This window comes from Abramis brama (genome assembly GCF_963993115.1).
Source record: "Abramis brama genome assembly, chromosome: 14".
Taxonomy (NCBI): domain Eukaryota; kingdom Metazoa; phylum Chordata; class Actinopteri; order Cypriniformes; family Leuciscidae; genus Abramis; species Abramis brama.
This window is the reverse complement of record NC_139976.1, coordinates 19,300,780-19,323,555: the sequence shown is the minus strand read 5'-3', so window position 1 is coordinate 19,323,555 and position 22,776 is coordinate 19,300,780. Positions and strand designations below refer to the sequence as shown.

Below are 22,776 nucleotides of genomic sequence, written 5' to 3'. Positions count from 1 at the left end.
CAGATCTGGCCTACATCTGGTAAACGTCGATTCCACATGGTCCAGATGTTGGCCAGATCTGGGCCGACACTATGTTACGGTCTGGGATATCACCCACCCACTGTGTACTGAATTTAAACTGCCTCCCTCAGGCCAGTGATTTAAACTCCCTTTGTGCAAATCAAATAGATATAAGAATTCCTTTATACCTGCTGCAATCATGTTTTTAAAAGACTTACTATAAAATGTGTATGTGCTGCTGTATTTATACTGCTGTCTATAAAGTTAAGTAAGATAAGTACCAAGTAATATAAAATGACTACCCCCCGGTTTCACAGACAAGGTTTAAGCCTAGTCCCAGACTAAAATGCATGTTTGAGCTGTTTTAACTAAAAACAACTTGCGCTGACGTATCTTAAAATATGTCAGTGTCATTGTTTTGTCTCAAGATGCACACCAGTAATGTTTTTTTTTTTCTAAGGCACATTTATGAAAGCTACTTAAATGTCCTAATTGAACTACCGTAAGGCCTAATCCTGGCTTAATCTAAACTCTGTCTGTGAAACCGGGCCTTGATGTACTTGCTGTTGTAGTACTCGAGATCAGTCTCGTTTAAATTCTGTGAAATAAGTTCATCATGAGATACTCCTTGGTAATCACAAATTAAACCACTAAACGTCAGAGTACATTTAGAGGGACTCTGGATTTTATTACAAGACCACAACTGCATGCGAGAATATCACTAAATTGCATCCTGCTTCAAGTGCAATCAATAACTTATTCTCAGCACAATCAATAACTTATTTCTAATTTGATTTCTTTTGTTACTGTTGTGCCAGGTCATACATCAAATAAGTAAATAAGCTATTGATTGTGGTCAGAAATAGATGGTGGGATTGTGTGAAAAATGTCACCAAAATTAAGACAAATGCCCACACAATTCAAGATATGATTGTACTTGTAGGAAATATTTTTTAATAACATGATATAAGCAATATCACATAAGCAAGGTCGTTTTCACTAAAATGAGCGCGATTGCAAACTTGATATAGATTTTACACAAACGTTCAATAAACAATTTTATTTTTAAAACATTCATTTCAACATCATTTATGCAGTCGTAACTGTACCGATTAAGGGTGCAACTTCTGTCTCACCTCTGAAATACAAAGATGAATTTTGTTGTTAATGATTTAATTTGATAGGTAACAGTTCTGTAATGTCTTATTCTAAATATTGATAAAATAGAAGACATTTCAAAAAGACATTTGAATGTGGATCTTTTAGATGAATTTAAGGAGTGCTAGTGTTGTCTTGACCACGCTACCAATACTTACTATAGGATTAGGCTCAGGGTTTGGTGTAGGTTAGTTGCATGTAATTATGCATAATTAATAGTTATTACTATAACAACAAACAAGGACACTGTAAAATAAATTGTTACTGAAGCCAAAATGTAACCTTAAATAGAAAAAATAAAAATAAGCCATCCCTAATAAATGCTTCAAATTCAGTGCACACATTTCAAATTCTGTCAAAAACAACAAACTTGACAAGAATGAGACTTTATTGGATTTATGTGGAGTTTATAACACTAAGATAAAGGGCAGTTTACACATACAATTACAAACAAACATGTGATTTGTATGAGCAACATGATTACCTGTACAATATTTCATACATGGTTGGTTTGTGTATTCTCAGTGCATAGGCATTACACACAGAGCAACTGTTGCACAGCACAAGAGTATCTGAACAGGCTGAAACGGAGTAAGGCTGTTTGCTTAAGAGACTGAAAATATACCACGTTTACATTACTTGACTGTAAAAACCCTCTGAGGAGGAGAATGCTTTCTAATGGAGCATGGCCGAAGTCCAAAGGGCCCCGTGTAGCAAGTCTAGCTGGACGATTTAGTGCACAGTACCACCCCATCCATTCATCCATCCATTGCATGACGATGTCCTATCCGACAGTTTTTAAAGAGTGCTTTTCTTTAACTGTAAACAAGAGGCACTTTGTGGCAACCACAGGCATCATAACATCATATTGCACAAATCAGCTAAGAAAGAGTGACGTGAAACATATACACTGACACCTTTGAAGACGTTTTGTTTTTCATTAAAGCTGAAAATTAATTTTTTTCATGCTGCCTGTGAGCTCCACACTCCCGTGCCACGTACAGGATGTCTGAGGGTCTGTGTGTCAAGGTACTGTGTCTAAATTGTCAAAATGGCAGGTGATGTGTGTCATTTCATAGAGATGAGGCTGAGGCTTAAAAGGATAGTACACCCAAATATGAAGATTCCGTCATTTACTCATCCTCATGTTGTTCTAAACCTGTATGACTTTCATTATATGGACAACAGAAGTAGAAGAAAGTCAATGGGGTCCAAAACAACATTGCGTTTCATTATACGGACAGAAACAGTTCTTCAAAATATCTTATTTTGCGTTCATACAGGTTTGGAATGACATGAGGGCAACAATATGACAGAAGTTTTGGGAGAACAATCCCTTTAAACCAAAACTCATCCCGTGATGCACTTCGCACATTAAACATCCAAAAGACATCAGCTTATATTTAGACGGACTACCTGCAGAGGGTCTTTGCCAGAATGTGAACGAATACTTTCATAAATAGTCGCTTTATTTTTTTTTTTCTATTTTATGCTTTCTTAAAAACAAAAACAAAATATTTTCAGTCATTAAAAACATTTGATTCTATTGGGATGCACAGAGACAATATTTGTCTTTTCACCTCTATTCTCCTACTTTTGATTGCTGTAAAGCATTTCCAGAAAAAAAAATAAAAAACAAGAACAAAAAAATAAAATAAAAATACTGTGGACCGCTGACTGAAACCCTGCAAAGACCTGTAACAGTGCAAATGTCTAGTACAATATGTTGCTCTATTATAGTAGCTTTAAATAAGTCAGTGCTTGGGCAGAATGGTAGGTATCAAAGCAGTAGAAGAGTAAGCATTGTCAACTTCAAGTAAGGCAAATAATACCTCCCGTGGGCCCCGCCTCCTCTTCTGAACACAAAGAAAAATTATAAAACAAAAATGATCAAGCTTAATTTTGGCAGGTTTTCAGTGATGTGATAAAATGTAAACAAAATGAGAATCCTTGATAGGCTTTGCTTTTATTCCTGGATTGGTTAGTGTACAATCTCATGAAGGAAGGCCAGGTCTCCTCCTCATGTGAGGGAAACGTAATCTTTCTCTAAAGGAAGGCGAGATGTACGGTGTGTGCAGAGGGCTGGTGAGAAGAGTGAAGCCTGAACGTTAACAGTACAAGAAAGGCAGCTTACTCACTACCCTTAGAGAAGATTCTTGCCCAAGAGACTGAGAAAGGTTTTGTGTGTGTGTGTTTTGTGTGTGTGGTTGTGTGTGTGGTTGTGTGTGTGTTTTGTGTGTGTGTGTTTTGTGTGTGTGTGGTTGTGTGTTGTGTGTGTGTGTGTTTTTTGGTCTGGCCACATCAGCCAGATGTAAAAAAAAAAGAATAAAAAAAAAAAAAAAAAGATTTGGCATGCTTAAAAGAAAATTATACATTTAAATATTCTCATATATAGGGCTTTAATATTTCTGAAGCAAGCACAAGACTGAGTAAAATCCGTAGCTGCACTATGCTCATTCCAAAGGGAACGAGGCCTGTTCAAGAACAAGAAAAAAAAAAAAAAATAATAATAATAATTCGAAATGAATTCTAGCTAGTGAGGGACACCAAATTGTTGGAAACTAACTGGTTATGCACATCAAAGTGCAATTAACAGTTACGACAAGCACCGCAGTGTATTTGAACGCTTGCACCATGAGGTTCTTTGCTCCGAAACGACTGTACTGTGCATTGTAAGTTTGCAGTTTAGCAAGCACCAATGCTGGATAAATGATAGAGATTTCATTAGATCATGCACGATAAGGCTACAAACACGTTCATAGGGAGCCAAAGACCTGATGTCTGACATAGCCAGAAAGAAAGAAAAACAATGTGAATGCTGTTGAATTCAAATCAAAACTTGCATCCAAGGTTGATACATTCAGAAAAGGGCTTCTCTGTGTTGACATGCATTACATGAGATGCTGTACATCATCAAATCTGACCTGTGATCGCTGTAATGAACCGTGGCCACGCGGAGCCCTCGCGCAAGATTGATCCGCATCCCACAACAGTTTTATGACTGACGCTAATGTGAGCTCAAACCATGAACCTTTAAGAAGTGAAACAGAAAACTAAACCATCCTGTAAGAGCCAATTTAAACAAGTGCCAATTTTAAAGGGGGAACTTGTGAATTATAAAAAATGAAGTGCCACTGAGGGACCGTTTATAGATTCAAATCCCATCTGCAGAAGAAAAGAGTGATGGCAACGACTTCCTCCCAGATACAATCAAATTGTAAATGACTTTAGAAACTTCTTTTAGAAAAAACATTGTATACTATTTATTTGACAACATGGAAACTGATTCCAATAACATGCACACCTTCGATCAACATTATTGCAACACTGGTTTCCCTGTTGTGTTGTGTGTGTGTGTTTGCATTAAAAAAAAAAAAAAGAGGAGGAGGAAAAAAAATAAAATAATAATAAATGGAGCTATTTGTGTTTACTGCCAATGTCATGTAGTTTAAAAGAATCATTACCACCTCCACTTTAGTAGTGGTAATAATAATGATGAAAGCAGACAGAAATATTCCACTGCACAACAGAGCCCGACTGAAACGTGGCAGCCTTCCAGCAGCATGAGAAGAGTTTCACAGTAGGTAGGACAGACTAAAGGAGGACAGACATGGGGGCATGAATGCTGATTAAAGCACTGGCCTTGGTGTCAACAGGTTGATGGAGCAGCAAATTTTAATCTCCACTGGATGTCTCCCATAAACGATCTCCCATCCTGACTGGGTTTCCTTTCTTGTGTTACAGCATGAACATGTATTTACATGATGCCGTTCTCCACAGAACATCAGTGTTGATACTTCATGGAGAGGGGCAGATGAACAAATGAAAAATTGGTCCGCATTTTTGTCCCTAAAACTGGTGGCGTTTTGTGTGACGTGTGTCTTACTTCTGCTTGAAAAAAAAAAATGGGGGGGGGGGGTAAAAAAAAAAAAAAAAAAAAAAAAAAAAAGTACTTGCTTTCAGTTCATATTCAAGTTTTCTCCTTTATACAACTCTATTACGTATGGTTTCTTTTTTTCTTCCCATAAAAATATTTCAAACTTTAGTAATCTGTTCTTCATCATACTGTTCATTTTCAGGGTCCGAGTCTGTTGTGTCCGAATACCGGTAATGGTCCGGTTCATTATCGCTAACATCCGGGGTTACAGACGTAGAAGTGCTGGCCTCCGAGTTGGATGGTTCCTCCACTGTTTTTGTGAAGTACAGCTTCACCTAATTGGGAAAAAAAAAGAGAACATTTTAGCCAATTGAACATTTGTAGATTTATACATTGCAACTTTGGATGAGCTTAACACCACAGTTTAACACCTGAATGGATAGCATTTGGAATGTGATGAGCACCCGCTTAACACACCTTGAAGTTTGGAGAGAAGTATCGGTTGGCTTTATCCTTATTGGCTTTATCCAAGTCGTTCTTGGTTAAAGTCAGGATTAGATAATCCTTGTCATTCTCTCCCCGTTCTGTTGTCTGGATTCCATCCAGTTCCTTCACTAAACCTCCGTTTTCAACCTTCTCTGAGCTCTCCTCTGGTCCAGGGATGAAGAAGGTGTTCACCCAGAAGTGAAACATCTTGTCCTGTTGAACAAAAATAAGCAAATATAAGCTACAATCAAGTAGTGTAATAATATAAATGAAAATGCAAAACATTTTATAAAATAAGTCTTCAATTACATCTCACAATACACATTACTTCAAAGCATTTTTAAAGGAAATGTTAATGTTATAATACCTAACGCCTTTTAGTCCACACTGAGCAGTTTAGAGCGGTGGTGATAGGATAGTTTGTATTCAGCAACGATATAGAAAAATCAAACAGTGGCGATTTGCCATGGAGTACACAAGTGGTGAATAACATGTGGGTGTAGTTGGATATACATACAGTAGTTGTAAATTGGAGTTATTAAAATACATTGTGTGGTGGAGATTCTGTTGTACTACAATAGCAGTTTCTGATGGCACACTTAAAACAAATGAAAGGGCGTGTATTTGAGCTTACGTATTTTACTCCATATATAATTGAAAAAACATTACTACATGGTTATGTAATACATTAAGTTGAATGTCCAGAAAATAACTACATAATGATATACCATTACTGTGATATCCAATGACTCATTCCATGATTGTGTTTTACACCACCCAACCATGTAAAAAGCTGTTCTGCTGCTGATGCCAGACTTACTCATTTGATATGAATGATCTTATATTTTGCTTCAATCAAGTTCAAAGTAAAAGTTTTTTTAATAACTTGAGATCAAGTACCTAATTTGTATTCATTTTGCATTTCATTCCATTTGTAGCATTTTTGATCACATTTATCACTACGTTACCAAAAATGTTTGTTCTCAACAGTTCTGGTAATGCTTGACTTGACAGTAAATTTTCATTTGTTAACTAGGGCTGGGACGGTTACCGCATTACCGCAATACCGCGGTCACGTGACGCCTACCGTGGTCTGAGCTCGTCACCGCAAAAAAATAAAATAAAAAAAAATTAAAAAATAAACACTGGCCTTCACATGTGTTCACGTTGTGTCTAATGACATGGATTCATTGATTCTAATGACATGGATTGTGTCTAATAACATTGTGTCTTACATGGATTCAAGGTTTTCTAAACAAAACTTATCATCAAAAGATGGAGCAAATCCGACCTTTCGCAAGTTCGCAAGTTGTTCCATGACACATAATAACATTCCATTCGTAGGCTATTGACTATAACCCCTTATTTACACTCTGTGGCGCGTTACGGCTGCGACACGGCTACCGGAGCTGATCGCGCCCACTCTAGTCAATGCTTGTGTTTACAACAGCCACGACGCGGCGCGTTTCAGAAGCGTCTCTCCGCGCCGTTTCGCTAAAGATAGACGCCTAGTCTATTTTCGACGGACGCCGCGTCCAAGCCGCACTGTAAATAAATAAAAAAAGTAAAAGCAGGACCTCAGCTTTTAACTGCACGTGCTTATTTAACTTATTTAATTCTCTCACGTGAAGACCGCATTTGTCAACCCTCGCGGAGTCGCGGCAAGTGCACACTCACAGCACCAGAGAGTAATCTTGACGGCACTTGCAAGAAAATGGATAAGTAGGCTACATAATCAAATTCACAAATATTACACCATTTAAACATTATTAAAAATACATAGGCTACTGAGTTACTAAAACAATATTTGTCAAAGAATACACTTGTTCACAGTTTGAACGTTCTTGTTTCCATTTGTTTAATTTCAAGATCTGAGGTGAATTATCCATTGTTGCTTTTACAGCTACAAAGCTGGAGCACTAAACGATATTCAAAGTCACATTGCATGCTTTTAACATTAAATAAAGCACATAAACACTACCTGAGATTATCATTGACACACTTTGTTTGTTGTTCCAGCCGCAACGTTGCAGAAAAAAAAACTGGGGGAGGGTGGGGAGGGGGGTTGAGGTTTAAAGCGGTTTATCGCAATACCGGGGGAATTTCTTGCTTTTCAACCACGGTAAGAAAAAATCCATACCGTCCCAGCCCTATTGTTAACATTAGTTAACTAAATTAGTTAACATGAACTAAGTATGAATAATACTTCTACAGTATTTATTAATCTTAGCGTTTAATGTTAACCTCAATATTTACACTTAAGTTAAAGGTGCAGTATGTAAGAATGACAATAAGTGGTCGAAATAGGTACTGCAGTCAAATTCAAAATATTGTTTCTCCCGCCAACTGCTCCTCAGATTGGACGGCGCTCACACGGGTTGCCATTTTGAGAGAGGCGGTATTAACATTAAGTGACATGGCATCTGACGCACAGAAGCCAATGGCACGTCACTATGCTTCTTGGCACATCCGGTCTTCATTTAAGTCAAGTCATCCTCATTTACATAGTGCTTTTAACAATGTAGATTGTTTCAAAGCAGCTTTACAGAGACAAACGTATAATTTAGGGTAACAGACATTATTAAAGAACCGCTATAAATCCAAAACAAAGTTATTTTCCAGCTAAAGTTAGTTCTGATTGATTCGCTTCCGTCACAACGATCATTAGTTATTAAATTAGGGGCCGCTAAGACGACACCATTCTCTCTACACAGACTTTAAATGCGAACCTGTGAGAAACGCTGATGCGCATTAAGAATTGGTTCTATAGTTATGCGTGTTTGAATATATGTGCGCAGGTTTGGAATTCCCTACAGACCAAGCCTAAACAAAGTACTGGTCTTTCCTTTTTTGATACAGACTTTTCTTTTATTTTATTTTGTCACTTCGGGGTAGGTACGCAAAACGAATTTTCCGGCAACGCTTTCTGTAGAGTGGCGCGTGCCTTCATTGGCATGTGCCAGTGGATAGTGGCATGCGTCACTGACATTATCGCGACACACTGACACTGACATGACACCTGACTGACACCAAGTTGCGGAACATGTCACCATGTGTTGTGACACCTCCAGTAGTGACTGACAGATGAATCGAGCACCTATACTGACGTAATTGTGACAAAATCCAAAATAACTAGCCTTTAAATAGCAATTAAACGCATTAAAGTCAGTAATATCTTTTCAAACGTGTTATGTGTGTCAAGTCTGTATTTGATTGCCATGTAATGTGCCACTGAATGTTTTGTAATACCAATGCTACTTTATGTTGTTTATCTCGCAAAGTTACAAACTGGCAATTCTAGAGCCCCTTTCACACAGCGCTTTGAACCCAGGAAATTGCCCACAAATTGCCAGAGAGCCTTCTGTGTGAACGCAAACACGACCCGGGATTGATGCCGGGATCGATGCCGGGTTGGGGACCTAGTAACATTACCGTGTTCAGTCCCGAACGTGCACTGTGTGAACAAAAGCCGTAATGATGACGCTGAAGCCGGGATCGTTCGCCAGCTGTGAAAGGGGACGTAATGCGCAAGTTTATGATCAAATCAGAGAAAAAAAATGCACAAGCGTGGTTTCGAAGAGAAATCGCAGCTCAAAAGCAAACTTAAGACGCTGCTGAGACATTACAAGTCACATCGATGTCACGTGTCTTTACGGGATTTTTACAGGTCGTGTGTGAACGCACTCTCTGATTCCGGAAAATCACTGGCAGTGTGAATGAACCAAAATCAAATGAACCCGGGTCAAATCCCGGGTCACTTTATCCATGCATTTTCCGGAATCTCTGTGTGAAAGGGGCTTAGGAAAGACACAAAATAAATCTATCATGGGTGACTACAAATGACAAATTAACAGTCGTGTCCGTTACTGTAAACCTTTATTTTTGCATGATGCTGCACGGACGCACGCCAGTAGGTCTCAGTATAAGTGACCGTAACACTGGCCAGCGCAAGATTATTTTATTAAAGCTACAGATGAGAAAAATCTGCCACACAAAATTAGGCTATTTATTTAGGATTTTGTGTCACAATTACGTCAGTATAGGTGCTACTGCAGTTTGAGCACACGCAACAGGAAAAGAGCGTAATGGACAATGAAAATTGGCAACATGCAGTATCACAGATCAAAACAATAACAAACATTCCACACATTTCAAAGTCAAATAACTGGCTGTATAAGTGGTTTTCAGAGAAACGAGTAAGTGAACAGCATGTTTCCTCAATATGTTCCTCAAATGCAAACATATTATGGTATATTTATGCTTACATAGAGTGAATAAGTTACATACAGCACTTTTAAGCCCTCCTGTAGTACATTTTATCACTTAAAACTCACCTTTGATCACCAAAATGACACATTTAAATGTTTTTTTTTTTATGCCTTAAAATAGCTTGAATGTAACTCTACACCCATGCTTCGTTTAGTATACGTGGATCCATGAATACGCAAATTGGTCCCCGGCTCCACTCAATCACAAAATCTCGGACTACCTGATCCACTCGTTCAACTTGCCACTAAATGCTGCACAATGGAAAGTGGAAATACTGGTTTAATTCAGCCATATATGTTTGAACCGGAAAATAATTCAGAAGAAGAGGAGGAAGGGCAAATTATACAACTCGATGTATCAGAATGGTAATGTGTTTTATGTATCGCTTTCTAAAAGGTCGGAGACATAACGGTAACTGATATGATTAGCCTTTGGCTTGACAACGTTATCAAACAGCTAATAATGTGTTACTAATGTTACACAAACCATGTTCCTGTCACCATCTCAGAGTCCGATTTTTCATATTAACAGAAAAATATACCGGGATAACCTGGCTTCTCTCGGGACTCCCCTGCTTTGCAGCTTAGTTAATGATATGCTAAAGCTGCTCATTCAATTTACTGCTCATTGTTAATTCATGTTAGCTAACACATCTGTTAAAAAATGAGACCATATTGTGAAGTTTTACCATAATTCTATTTACTCTGTATAATATATAGCATTATATTCTACATTATAAATTGTTTGAATTCTGTTTGCATCAATGTTATTATTGTTATTATTATTTCCTGTTTCTCACTGTAAAGCTGCATGACTGTGGTATTGGTAACCTAGTAACCAACAGTAAATAAAACACCATCAATGGAAACAGGAGTGACAGGTCGTTCAACTCTATGAGCCGGCTCCTTTAAGTGAACGGTGAGGGTTGGTTTCCGTCTGAGAGCAGTTTTCCCATTTTGTTTATTAACACAAGACAGAATAAAATGATTATCCTTTCGCTACACTGCTCAGCCACACGTCAAGTAGTCACTAGCTGAAGGTTACTTTGATGTGAATGTGCGTGTGATCACGTGATGACATTACCCCTCCAGCCTCGAATCGAAACGCACATACATTAGGCTATACACATTAACATAACACACAGTCACTGAACTGGTCGTGTGTGGTCGAGCAGTGTGAAGAAAAGATCATCCTTCAGGGTTCGTACACTTTTTCCCAGGTCAAATTCAAGCACTTTTCAAGCACTTTCCAGGTCCATTTTAAAGCTTTTTCCAGCACCTTACACTACCGTAAATTACATACCAATACATAGTAAAAATTATTATTTAGTGTTTTTATCACATCAAAAGAGATAAACAGCCAAATATTTCATAATAGCAGAGGGCTGCACGATATTGAAGAAAAAGATATGCGATAACTCATTAAATAATGCGATATTCAATATGCGATACGATAATGCTTAAAGTGTGTCAAATTAACTTAAATTATCTTTAGAATATCTTTAAAATGATATAACCTACACATACGTGTTTCACATTCTTTTTGTGATAAGAAAATATCCCTACAACTTCAAGACAGTGAACATCAGTGTTTTACTGTAGCATAAGAAGTGTTATTTTAACATCACTGGGGTTTAGGGGTTCAGGTTATCCTACATTAGGTTTATTTAACAACAGAAACTGATTAATCAAATGTAAAAATAAACACTGCTTAGTTTTCACTGCATGAATTAAATATACTGATTCTTATTAAAGCTACAAAAGTTAGCCTATTCAGCCAAAAGCAGTGTGATTTTCTTTGTCTTTTGTTCATGACCCGTTATTGCAAGCCGTTGCGATATGCAATTATGCATATTGTAATATATACATTTGCAATATTTTGATATATTGTGCTGCCCTAATATTTAAGCCAATCACAAGTTTTATTCTTCAAAATGTATCACTAAGTATATAGCCTAAAGCATATGAATAATATACTTTTCATTATATTAATGTCCAAATATTGCTTACCAGATAATGTGACTTATAGGCTGTAAAACTGAATTAATGTCAAATATGAAGACTTAGAAATATTCAGAAATATTTGACAGGCCTTCCCGTTTTGGGACACATTCTTGATATAGACAAGATATTAGGGGTGTGACGAGATTAAAACGCGACGAGATTTCTCGTCGAGGTGAAACTTTGTCTCGTGAGTTGTTGTGATGTCAGCGTGATGGAGCGTGAGGGTGAAATTAGTATTGAGGATGCCCCTGCCACTTTTAAATCATTTGTGTGCCGGGCCAATCACACACGCACTCCGCGCACACACACACACTCACTGTCCCTCACTCACTCGCACACACACACACACACACACACACAAACAGGCGCACATATCTTTGTGGGGACTCTCCATAGACGTAATGGTTTTTATACAGTACAAACTGTATATTCTGTCCCCTTACACTAACCCTACCCCTAAACCTACCCATCACAGAAAACTTTCTGCATTTTTACATTTTCAAAAAAATATCATTTAGTATGTTTATTAACCCATTTCCCTCATGGGGACCGCTGGCTGGACCCCACAATGGAGGTGATCTCAGGTTTTACTATCCTTGTGGGGCCATTTGGTTCCCACAATGTAATATAAACAAAAACACACACGCTCACGCACACGCTCACGCACACGCTCACACACACGCTCACACACACGCTCACACACACGCTCACACACACGCTCACACACACGCTCACACACACGCTCACACACACGCTCACACACACGCTCACACACACGCTCACACACACGCTCACACACACGCTCACACACACGCTCACTCGCGCGCGCACACACGCACACTCACTGTTGCTCGCACTCTCACTCACTCGCGCACACTCAACCCGTCGTGGAGGACCGTTAAAATTAAACATGCTAGTCTTTCTGTCGTGATGTTCTGAAGCATCGCAGACGCGTTGTCGCCCACTATGACACACTATACGAAATGAAACGATCGAATCTTGCGTCCCGACACCCGTTGTCCTTTACAAATCTCCACGAAACGGATCGTGCCAAAATCGCGCTAAAATAGTGTAATCTGAACCAGGCAGGTAATAAACATTTGACCTATCGCGCAAAGAACCTATTAAAGCACTAAGACATGGGAACAGTATAGCTAACATTCACATATCACAAGTCATATCGACATCGCAATATTAAACAATGTTATCGCACATCGCAGCTTTTCCTCATATCGTGCAGCCCTAGTTACTGCCCAAAGGTCTCAACTGCTGCCAGAAATCGTCGACATGCTTATATTCTTGAAAAAGAACATGACCATAATCTTAGTCTGTTCTGTGTAGTTAATTTATCTCTTTTTCATGCTTGAAGAAAAAATTTGTTTCTGTTTGAACTTGTAGTTTTGAGAGAGCAGTACTTTGAGTATGGATACACACTGTTTGCATTTAAAGTGTTATTTCAGTTATTTATATTTATTTTATTTATACTGTTTTATTTTTTTTTATGTTCGATTTGTGGAAAGGAGTTAGATTTCTCATGTGAAATCGTACAGGGGAGAAGCCAGACGGTAGAGTTTATAGCAAAACATTTTGCAGTGTTTGCATGTCCTTTACTGCATAGAATTCATTAAAATAGAAGTAAAATAACATTCATTACAAGTTGATTTAAAAATGCACCTAAATTGTTTTGCATTTTGTGATTTTCAGTTGAATAAAAGACTATTTTCCATTCATATATTTCATCATTGAGGATTTCTTAAAAATTGTGTAAAAATCTCGTCTTGTCTCGTTCTCGTGAACCCAATCTCGTGTCTCGTCTCGTGGAGTAAGCGTCTCGTCACACCCCTACAAGATATGCATCCAAACAACCGCAGAAATCAAAATGAAAACTCCGCCTACTTTTGCTCTGGCCAGCGTAACGCAAATCAATCTGTATCTGATTCTGAAGGGCTACATTTTTTTCTCCATTTAATAAAGAACTATTTCGTCAGAAAGATATTTCTTGTGAAAGAAATATAGTTACAAATTCAAGCATTTTCAAGCATTGTATCCAAAATTCAAGCACTTTTCAAACCTTGAAAACACAACATCAAAATTCAAGCACTTTCAAGGATTTCAAGCACCCGTACGAACCGTGATCCTTAATATCCGGTTAGAAAACAAGACGAGTAACAATAGAGATCTGTAAGAGCGCTCTCTGGGCTGTTTGGGAACTAACACTTACCTTTTTCATCATCTTGTTCTGCTTGTGGAAGAACTCCACCTTGATGTCTCCACACACAGGCAGCGGCTGCGGAAACTCAAAGTACATGTATTTCTCCTCTCGCCTTGTGTGCACTGGGTTGGAGGTGTGGATTTTCACCTTCAGCTGGTACACCACAAACTGAGGATCTGCGAAATAAAACAATGTGTAATTGCCATTCCAGCTCTGTGCGACAAACTAAATGTGAGCTTATGCATGTTAACATGACACAGAAGAGAAGCATAGAGGAAAACAACAGGATAGAAACAGCAGAAAAATTGATACAGAAAAGACAAGTTAACAGTGGCATGCTAAGGGCCCTATTCTGAGAACAGCTGACGCAGGACCACACTTCCCATCTGCTTTGGATGGGACATCACAAACGACCACCCAAAAGTGGCGTTAGGGGCTTTTACTTGTACATAGCAAACACATTCTACAAAGCAACACTGGCTAGGCTAACAGAACAGAAAATGAGAAACAATTTTTTTAAAAAGCTGACGTTACCCCAATGCCAATTGGTTTTTCTGAACCCATGTGGAATCTGCTCACTCTTGCTTTTTACAGCAGAATCCCCTTGGAGAAAAAGAAGGAGATTAAAGACTGTCCAGTGGCCTGGCCAGAGCAAGAGAGAGAGGGCACTTTGAGGTGAAGAAACGTTTAAACAGAGCTAAAAACACAACACACACACACACACACGTAGAGCTTTAACAGAACTGGACTGAAATATTAATGGCCATAAAAGACTATGGAGGAAACCGTAAGTGCAACATCAATTGGAAGCCCTTTAGCCTTGAGGTACGCTCTCTAAAAAAAAAAAATCTATTGCTTCTATGCAACTGTGGTGAGCAACAAGGATAATCTTCGTCTTCTTCTTGGTTCGTATACAGCGCGCAAGGTTGTGCGCATGCTCAAAGTCTTCTTCTCCGTGTATAGTGTATCTCTGTGGCAGAATTACAGCGCCCCATACTGGTCTGGCATATATACTACACCGTTTTCGTCGGTTTCAGTGGTTTCGTGTGTACGCAGATATTTCTTGAGACGACGCCGTGTTTACGGAATTTTTTTTTAGAACGAGGAAAAAAAATTATCGGATAGGGAACGCACCGGCTTCGTGTGGGCGTGGCCTAAAGCAGTGTTCTTCAACCCTGCTCCTGAAGGACCACCAACACTGCACTTTTTCCTCCCTAATCAAACACACCTGATTCAACTCATCAGCTCATTAACCCATGTGATAATGAGCTGATGAATTGAATCAGGTGTGTTTGATTAGGGAGACAAAGAAAACGTGCAGTGTTGGGGGTCCTTCAGGAGCAGGGTTGAAGAACACTGGTCTAAAGCATCATTAATGATCCACCCTGGAGCTGTGTGCCTTTCTGTTTGTAGCGAGTACAGCAGGCTTGGTTAGTGTCACCAAGAATGTGTTCAGAATAGGGCCCGGAGGAGGTACAGTCATAGACAGAGACATGGATGCTGTGCAACAGCGCCACTGGACAAACTCGCACTCCAAGTAAAGAGTTGGCCCTCTGGAAGCAGAGCTGCCTGGAAAATCTTTACACATTCTTGCCACTTTTCTTTGAAAACGACAGAGCTATGTGCCTAAAGTACATATAATAGTCCAGGAAGTACATTAGGTCTATCTGGATAAAGGTTAATGTCTAGGTGCATAGAAAGAGAGAAGTTTGAATTTGTAGGGTAGAATTTACAGCAGTTCAAGCAAAAAGGAAAGCCGCAAGCAGCCATGAATGCTATTTAGTAAAGCTGCCCCTTGGCACTGTTACAATAGTGAAGTGTGTGTGTGAGAGTGTGTTTGGCTGGGGTGAGAGACTTGATCTCCATTTCTGGAGACCCTGCGTACACCTGGTATTAATGTCTGAAATGACCTGACAAGTGGACGGCACTAAAATGAAGGTAAAAATGGAGGTAGCTTTACAGAAATTCATGATGTTAATATTTGTATAACTTGTATAATGCCTAATCTCCCACATTTAGCAATTTAGATGTGGCCGATAGGATCATTTGATATCCTATCACATCCTATAGGATTTTCTGAAATCCTATCACCATAAAAATAATGAAATATAGCTGCAAGCAGCAATTAAGGGGCCAAGCACAAAGGCGGCACGAGTATAAGACCAACTGCAACAATGAGCAATTAAAGAATATTATATTGAGATGATTAGGCAAAATGGCTGGAAAAAAAAAAAATCATACAATCAGTAGTAACATGATTTATTGGTCTATCACTTTCGACCAACAGGTGGCGTTGTGATCAAATTGATGTGGTGTGGTCAGAGTGAGGTGACAATGACAAGCAAAGTTTGGTGTCAATATACCAAAGAATTGGAGAAATACCGCCTCAGAGATGTTTTGGCATCAAGCCATCAATTTTGTTGATCAGGTATAAGAAAATGGTTTGTCTATTGACACGAAATCCATAACTTTTTGCCAGCATGGTCTGAAGATGATCTGACTCGAATTTGGGGAAAATTGGACAAACGGTCTAGGAATTAGAAAAAGTAGGTTTTTAACAAAAATCTAAAAATCGCAGACAGAAAGTTTGACCGACTATGGCAAAATTGGTATCTATGTTTTTGGCATGGCCTAAGGAATCTAATAAGACCAGTTTCATTACAATTGGCAAAACTAATTAAAAACCAACTGTCTTGAAACTATTTGAGTACCTTGAGGGAATGGTGCTGATTGCACATACCTAGTTTCATAACGATACATCAATGAGTTCATAAAATATAGCAAATATAGCATGCTTCACTGAACCTACAGAGACAGAGTTTTGTGATTTTTGGCCAAACCATTCAGAAGTTATAAGCAAAAATCTCCTGACCACTAGGTGTCACTACACCAAAACTGTGCAAGTACCCTCAGGTCATGGTCACCAAGGACACCAAGTTGGATTGAGCGATTACATGAAACATGATGCATTACGTTAAGTTGTACTGTTTCTTTTAACATACCTTCTGATGTTCATTCATGTTTATTTGGTGTTTTTCATGTTTATGCTACAACTAGTAGTAAAGTCGAAGAGATCAGTTCATGTGTGCTCTATATGTGCTGGCACTTCGCTTGAACTGATGCACTACAGCAGTCTGTCATGCCACATTAAAGTGCGTAAAAATAGTATTGTTTTTTTGAATTTCATTATAAAACTGACAGAATTTGAAAACTGAGACTTTGTTTCATATCAAAAGTAACAAAAGCACAAAGCCTATTGCAATTTATTGGAATGGATGCATGCCTAATATGTCATTCATAAATTTTCTAGTACATTAATCATTTAGCAGACACTTATCCAAAGCGCCTTACATACCATTACCCTATTATTGCTTTGATTGCTTCTATTGTTCTCCTCATTAGTAAGTGCTGTGACTAGTTCCAGTTAGTCTAGCACAGTACACGTAGGAAGGTGTTGGGGTTTTTTTTTGGTTGCACTTTATTTTACAGTGCGTGCACTTATATAAGTACTTGGAGTACTTACCCAAGAAAGTACTGGGTAATATAAGGTAACTACATGGGCTAAGGTTAAGTTTAGGGGTAGGGGTAGGTTCAGGGTTAGTACCTAGTTATTAACCAGTTATTGTAATTACTATAATAAGTACAGTATGGGGAACAGGACTGTAAAAAAGTGCTAGCTTTTTTAAATAGATAACCTATATAGAATAGTAAGTGTAAGTTTTAATAGGCCAAGTGTTGACGAAAAATATTTATTAAGATTAAACTTCACATAAATTGTTGAATCTGGCTGAAATTTGGAATCTTCCAAAGAATCTTCATGAAATTTGGAATCTTTATTTTATACTTTGGTATCTGGTTAACCCATTAATTCACTCCCATGCCACAGATTTTTCAGAGCCTCAGTATGACACTTCTCAGAGACAATTCAGTTTAGTAAATAATATAAAAAATGTAACTAATACGATCCAGTATTATAGTCTCCTCCATGTTTTCTGAAACCGCGGCGAAACAGCTCAGTGAAATATTTTAGAACATGCAAAAACAGCAAGACTTTGGGTGTACAAGCACTGCTTAAGCGCTGCCAAACTGCCTGTGATTTCCCATGTGCATCTCATCGAAACAGACCCTGACATTTGTGACTGGCACATCCTGCGTGAAATGGCCTGTAGTTAGAATCGCATGTGCCAACATTGCATTTGTACTGTAAAAGCTAATGCTTCCTGGAAAACAAAGGACCTCCAACTCACCTACTCATCCACTAAACTAAAACAAGAGTTTTAAACTTTGAAGGATGTGTGTAAATGTTAAAGAAAATACCTGATCACAAAAGTTGGAAAAGTCAAGACTGGTCACAAAAGACACAGGATGTGAAAGTTAATACCAGGTGTATACAGCGATGCCTCTCACCAAAGCACTTGTGATCTAATCACCCGAGACGGATGATGATGATACAAAATATAAAACAACAGTGCCAGAAAGATAAAAAGAGAAAGAGCACTTACTGCAGGTCCCTCCACTAAACATAGGCACTGTCTCAAACACCATCTTGTGAAAGAGCAAGGCCACAGGTTTGTACTCGAGCTTATTCTTCAGAAGGTAGCTATAGTAGTACACATATCGCCTCTGACTGGGAATAGTCACTCCCTGTGAAATAGAAAACCACAGCGTTAATGCAAACATCTCCTCCGTGTCCTGAACAACACCAGATTTGAGTCATTAAAGGCAACATGACACACATGAAACAACAGTTCTACAGGGGAGGTTTTTTTAACAATGCCATAGAATAATAATTTTGGCTCCCCAAAGAACATTTTAATCTAAACAACCTTTTGTGCAATGGAACGGTTTCATGGATGTTAAAATTCTTCATGGAACCACTGATGCCAATAAAGAACCTTTATTTTGTGTGATAAGTGTAGGGTGCAACATTTGGGTTCCAGGATTAAAAATCCCATTCTTTTTCTCCATAGGGGAACTGATTCACATAGGACTTTGTAAGACTATGGGGTGTGGACCTCTATCCCTCTAGTGAACATTTTTGTAGATTTTAAAATTTAATGCATCAATCTGGCACACTTTGAGAATTTAGAATTGAGCGCTCCAAACCATGTTCAGTGCGCAAACTGAGCAGTAAAAAAAAAAAACAAACAAAAAAAAAAACCTTTTACCCGGACTTAAAAGTGGACAAAGTCCCCGTGAACCGGAAGTTGCAAACAACTTTTCTCCAGTGTTGTGACGCATTTCCAAGTGAAACGGAATATTGAACAGAGGGCAGGGTTTTACTTTAGTGCTCCTCCTCTCCATCTCTCACTCATAGCAGACTAACGGTTTGAGGGGAGTGGATAAGCATTTTCAACCCAAGCCGTCAAATTGACGTCATCAGAATAGGAACGCCATTCCAGACCGGAAGTAACTTTTCAGACTTTGATTAAAGATTGCCAAGCCAAAAATAAATAAATTCTGTGTATTAACTTGCACAGATTAATTGTACACCACAAGACTAGTTATATGCGCTAACAAAGTAAATAGGGTCAATTTTGATTTCATGTCGACTTTAATCCTCTTTTAGTTGTGATAGTGTCTCAGTCAACATTTTTCATACTGGTGTTTTAGGAAGCCAAACAATTAGAATATATTAATAATAATACTTTTATCGTATTATTAACCCATAAGACAGCAACTTGTGCATATGTCAAACAAATGCACTGTAAAATAAATGCAAATGAAAGATTAAGCACATTTAGGAAATTACAATACTTATGTCTTAATTTCTTCACTTGCAAGAGATAAACACTTGAGCTTTTATCTTGCTGGGAAACTGTAGTTGAGCTTTTATTTTGGCAGAAAACTGCAATTCTTATGAAAACAGGTTTATAAACATCTCATTACAAGTCTAGTGAAATGCTACAATCATCTATCCACAAAAATTCTAGAAATTATGCAAATGTGAAAATGCATAAATGGTTCCTGTTGAGTTCCCAAATGGATGCTAAACTCACATCACATGCAGAGATGAGGTTTGCTGAATTTCACTGTGAACCGAGCCACTCTGAGATGGAGAGAAAAGCCCAACAGACTATACACTAATTTAAATTGCAACCTTTCACGATTCTGATAAGGGCACTAAGCCATAAAGCTTTCAATTTTTATTCATTTGACGAGTTACTTTGCCAAAGCAAAAACACAAAATAAAAGTTAGAGATCTGTTATATTATTATAAGAAGTTTATGAAAATCAAGTTTTTAAAGTTGTTTATGTCTATGTGGTGTTTTTAATATGCTTTAAAACAAACCATGCGCAAATGCATCTGTCAACATCTGCTGAGTATTTTCAAAGACAGTCTCAAAAACATGGTTTTAAACCATCACTCTCTCCTATCATCACAAACTTGTAACCAATCCCGTCAATGTGTGGGGCGGGGCTTTTTCTATCATTTCTAGGAATGCTGATTTTTAGAAGGTAGCTGTCTGACTCTGAGATAGCGAATGGGAACATGGCTTGCGCAACATTAGCAAAACATTATTAGCTGTTTGAAAACTTAGTCAAGCCAAAGGCTAATCCTATTAATAACTGTTATATGTCAACTTTTATTCAAATTCTGAATGGATTATATATATAGCCTAGTTACAAAAAGTTATTCAGTCAAGAGAAATGTTATTTTCTTCGTCTTTTGTTCTTTGATTAACAGACAGCAACAGGAAAATTAGGCTGCTGTCACTTTAAGAGCTTATGCACGGATACATTTACTATTCAGTATTCACATACCAAAAAAAAAAAATACTAAAAAAACCCCTGCATTTCACAATACCCCCAACTCTGCACCAAAATTCAGGCCCTGTAACACCAGCACTATTTAACCGGAACAAATGAAACGAGAGAGTGAGTGGAGGCGGGTGTGAGTCAATTTGCCGTCGGAGAGAAGACAAGAGTGAGAACGCCCAGCTGGTATCAGTGTATCGATACTGCAGAAAAGGAGTATTGGAAAAGGAGTATTGGAATGGTTTCAGATATTCCAATACATTTTGAAAAATCTGTATTTTTGACAACAATAGCATATACTAAAAGCAAGGGTGTAGAGTTAAATTCAAGCTATTTTAAGGCATGAAGTTCAGTTCAACTGTGGCAGGACAGATTATAGTATGGTGGCCCACCAGAATCTAGGTAACGAATATGAAACACTGATAACTTAAACCTTTAAAGACACACCTACTGTGAGCTATGAGGTTGTTAATTGATGGTATATGTTGTGTTGAAGCCCTTTGGTCTGATTTTCAAATACTTTTTGGCTTGTGATTCACTACGTAGCTGGTTGGGCTGGTACATGGTTTAGAACTCTTTAACGAAGACTTTAAAATTTCTATGAGAAAAACACTTCCAGAACAAAGACCTCTGAAAATGTTGGGGGGCACTGTTGCATTTTACAGAAGAATACTTCTATAAAATGCAAAGGATGTAGGTAGGGGGATTTTTATCATTGGGACTATGGACTGAAACATATTAGACTATGATATTATTAATAGATAATTCTTATACAACAGCCTTGGTGTAACTATATCAGTGCCCAAAAACATTACAATTTGATGAGACTGAACATATTTTCTTCTCTTTCAGTAAGACATTTTAGATCATCAAAACAGGTTATAACAGCCCTTGGACTATGACAACTGATTCTTTAAAATGATAAAATATATCAAAACATTTGACCTTGAATGAGAACAGTTTTTTTGGAAAAGGAAACAAAGCAAAAATATACACTTCACCTTCTTGTCTCTGGTTCTAACTTCACCATAGAAGTCCAGAGCCTCTTGTGCTTTTTTGAATTTGCCTCGGTGTAACAAGTACGCACAAATCATGACACCCGTACGTCCCTTTCCAGCTTTGCAGTGAATGGCAGCCACATGATTGTCATTTTCACTGAGCCACTTATCCAGATCTTCACAGAAAGGCTTAATAAGCTCTAGCTGAGGAGGATTGTGGTCTTCAAATGGATACTGTGCAACTACAAGAGAGAAATAAAGAGTTAATTAAGAGACCTTCATTATCATCACCACACAAAAAAAATCACATTTCAGAGCCATCTGTAAAGAGCCGATTTCTGCAATCCGAGCATCTTACCTCTGCAGTTAAATTTGGCAGTATCATAATGTCTTTCTGCACATCTAAACAATACAAAGAAAAACAGATGAGTACAAAAGTTCGATGTAACACTTTTCTGCAAAGAACTTTGAATCAATGCCAAAACCAACAGAACATTCTCAACTAAATAACAGAACTATTTGCAATGACAATGCACTCCATTCACAACGATCAGCTTGTTTTCTTTAATCTTCAATTGAACATGAATTGCAGCTTTTTTGCTTTTATAACATCAAACTGGATCAGTAAAATCCATTAAATGAAAACCCATTTACAAAACTCAGGTTTTTTGAAACACACTTACAGATTATATATCTTGTAATGATTTTTATGCTTTGAGTCCAAGAATCTGCAGAAAGAGAACAAAAACATTGTTAATTTTCATTAAAGAAATAGTTCGCCCTAAAATCCTGTCTTTAATTACTTTCCTTCATGTTCCAATATTATTTCAATGAATCTGATAGATTTATGTCCCTCCACCAAAACTGATGCTTCAAAAGGTTAATAAATCCAAGCTCAAACACGCTTGCATGACATTCAAGTCGGTGGAGACTTTAAATGAATTGTGATACGCGTTTTAAACAGCAGGGGCACTGAAGCTGTATACGGTTACATCCCTGCACAGACACGATAGC

The 22,776-nt window shown here is 38.0% G+C and overlaps 1 protein-coding gene across 2 annotated transcripts in view; it reads right to left on the bottom strand.

Annotated features, from left to right (window-relative positions):
* Positions 1–1,528: 1,528 nt before the first annotated feature.
* Positions 1,529–22,776, bottom strand: part of ptenb (phosphatase and tensin homolog B) — a 28,740-nt gene continuing 7,492 nt past the window's right edge. The window contains exons 3-10 of one of the 2 annotated variants that reach the window (XM_084135560.1): positions 22,446–22,490; positions 22,121–22,164; positions 21,766–22,004; positions 18,508–18,649; positions 14,540–14,608; positions 14,015–14,181; positions 5,513–5,734; positions 4,401–5,370 (exon numbers count right to left, since the gene is read on the bottom strand). In XM_084135560.1, the coding sequence (XP_083991686.1) occupies positions 5,194–5,370; positions 5,513–5,734; positions 14,015–14,181; positions 14,540–14,608; positions 18,508–18,649; positions 21,766–22,004; positions 22,121–22,164; positions 22,446–22,490 (1,105 nt within the window). In that variant the 3' untranslated portion in view covers positions 4,401–5,193. Of the gene's footprint in view, positions 5,371–5,512; positions 5,735–14,014; positions 14,182–14,539; positions 14,609–18,507; positions 18,650–21,765; positions 22,005–22,120; positions 22,165–22,445; positions 22,491–22,776 lie in introns of both variants that reach the window. The other variant, XM_084135561.1, reaches the window with a different exon arrangement.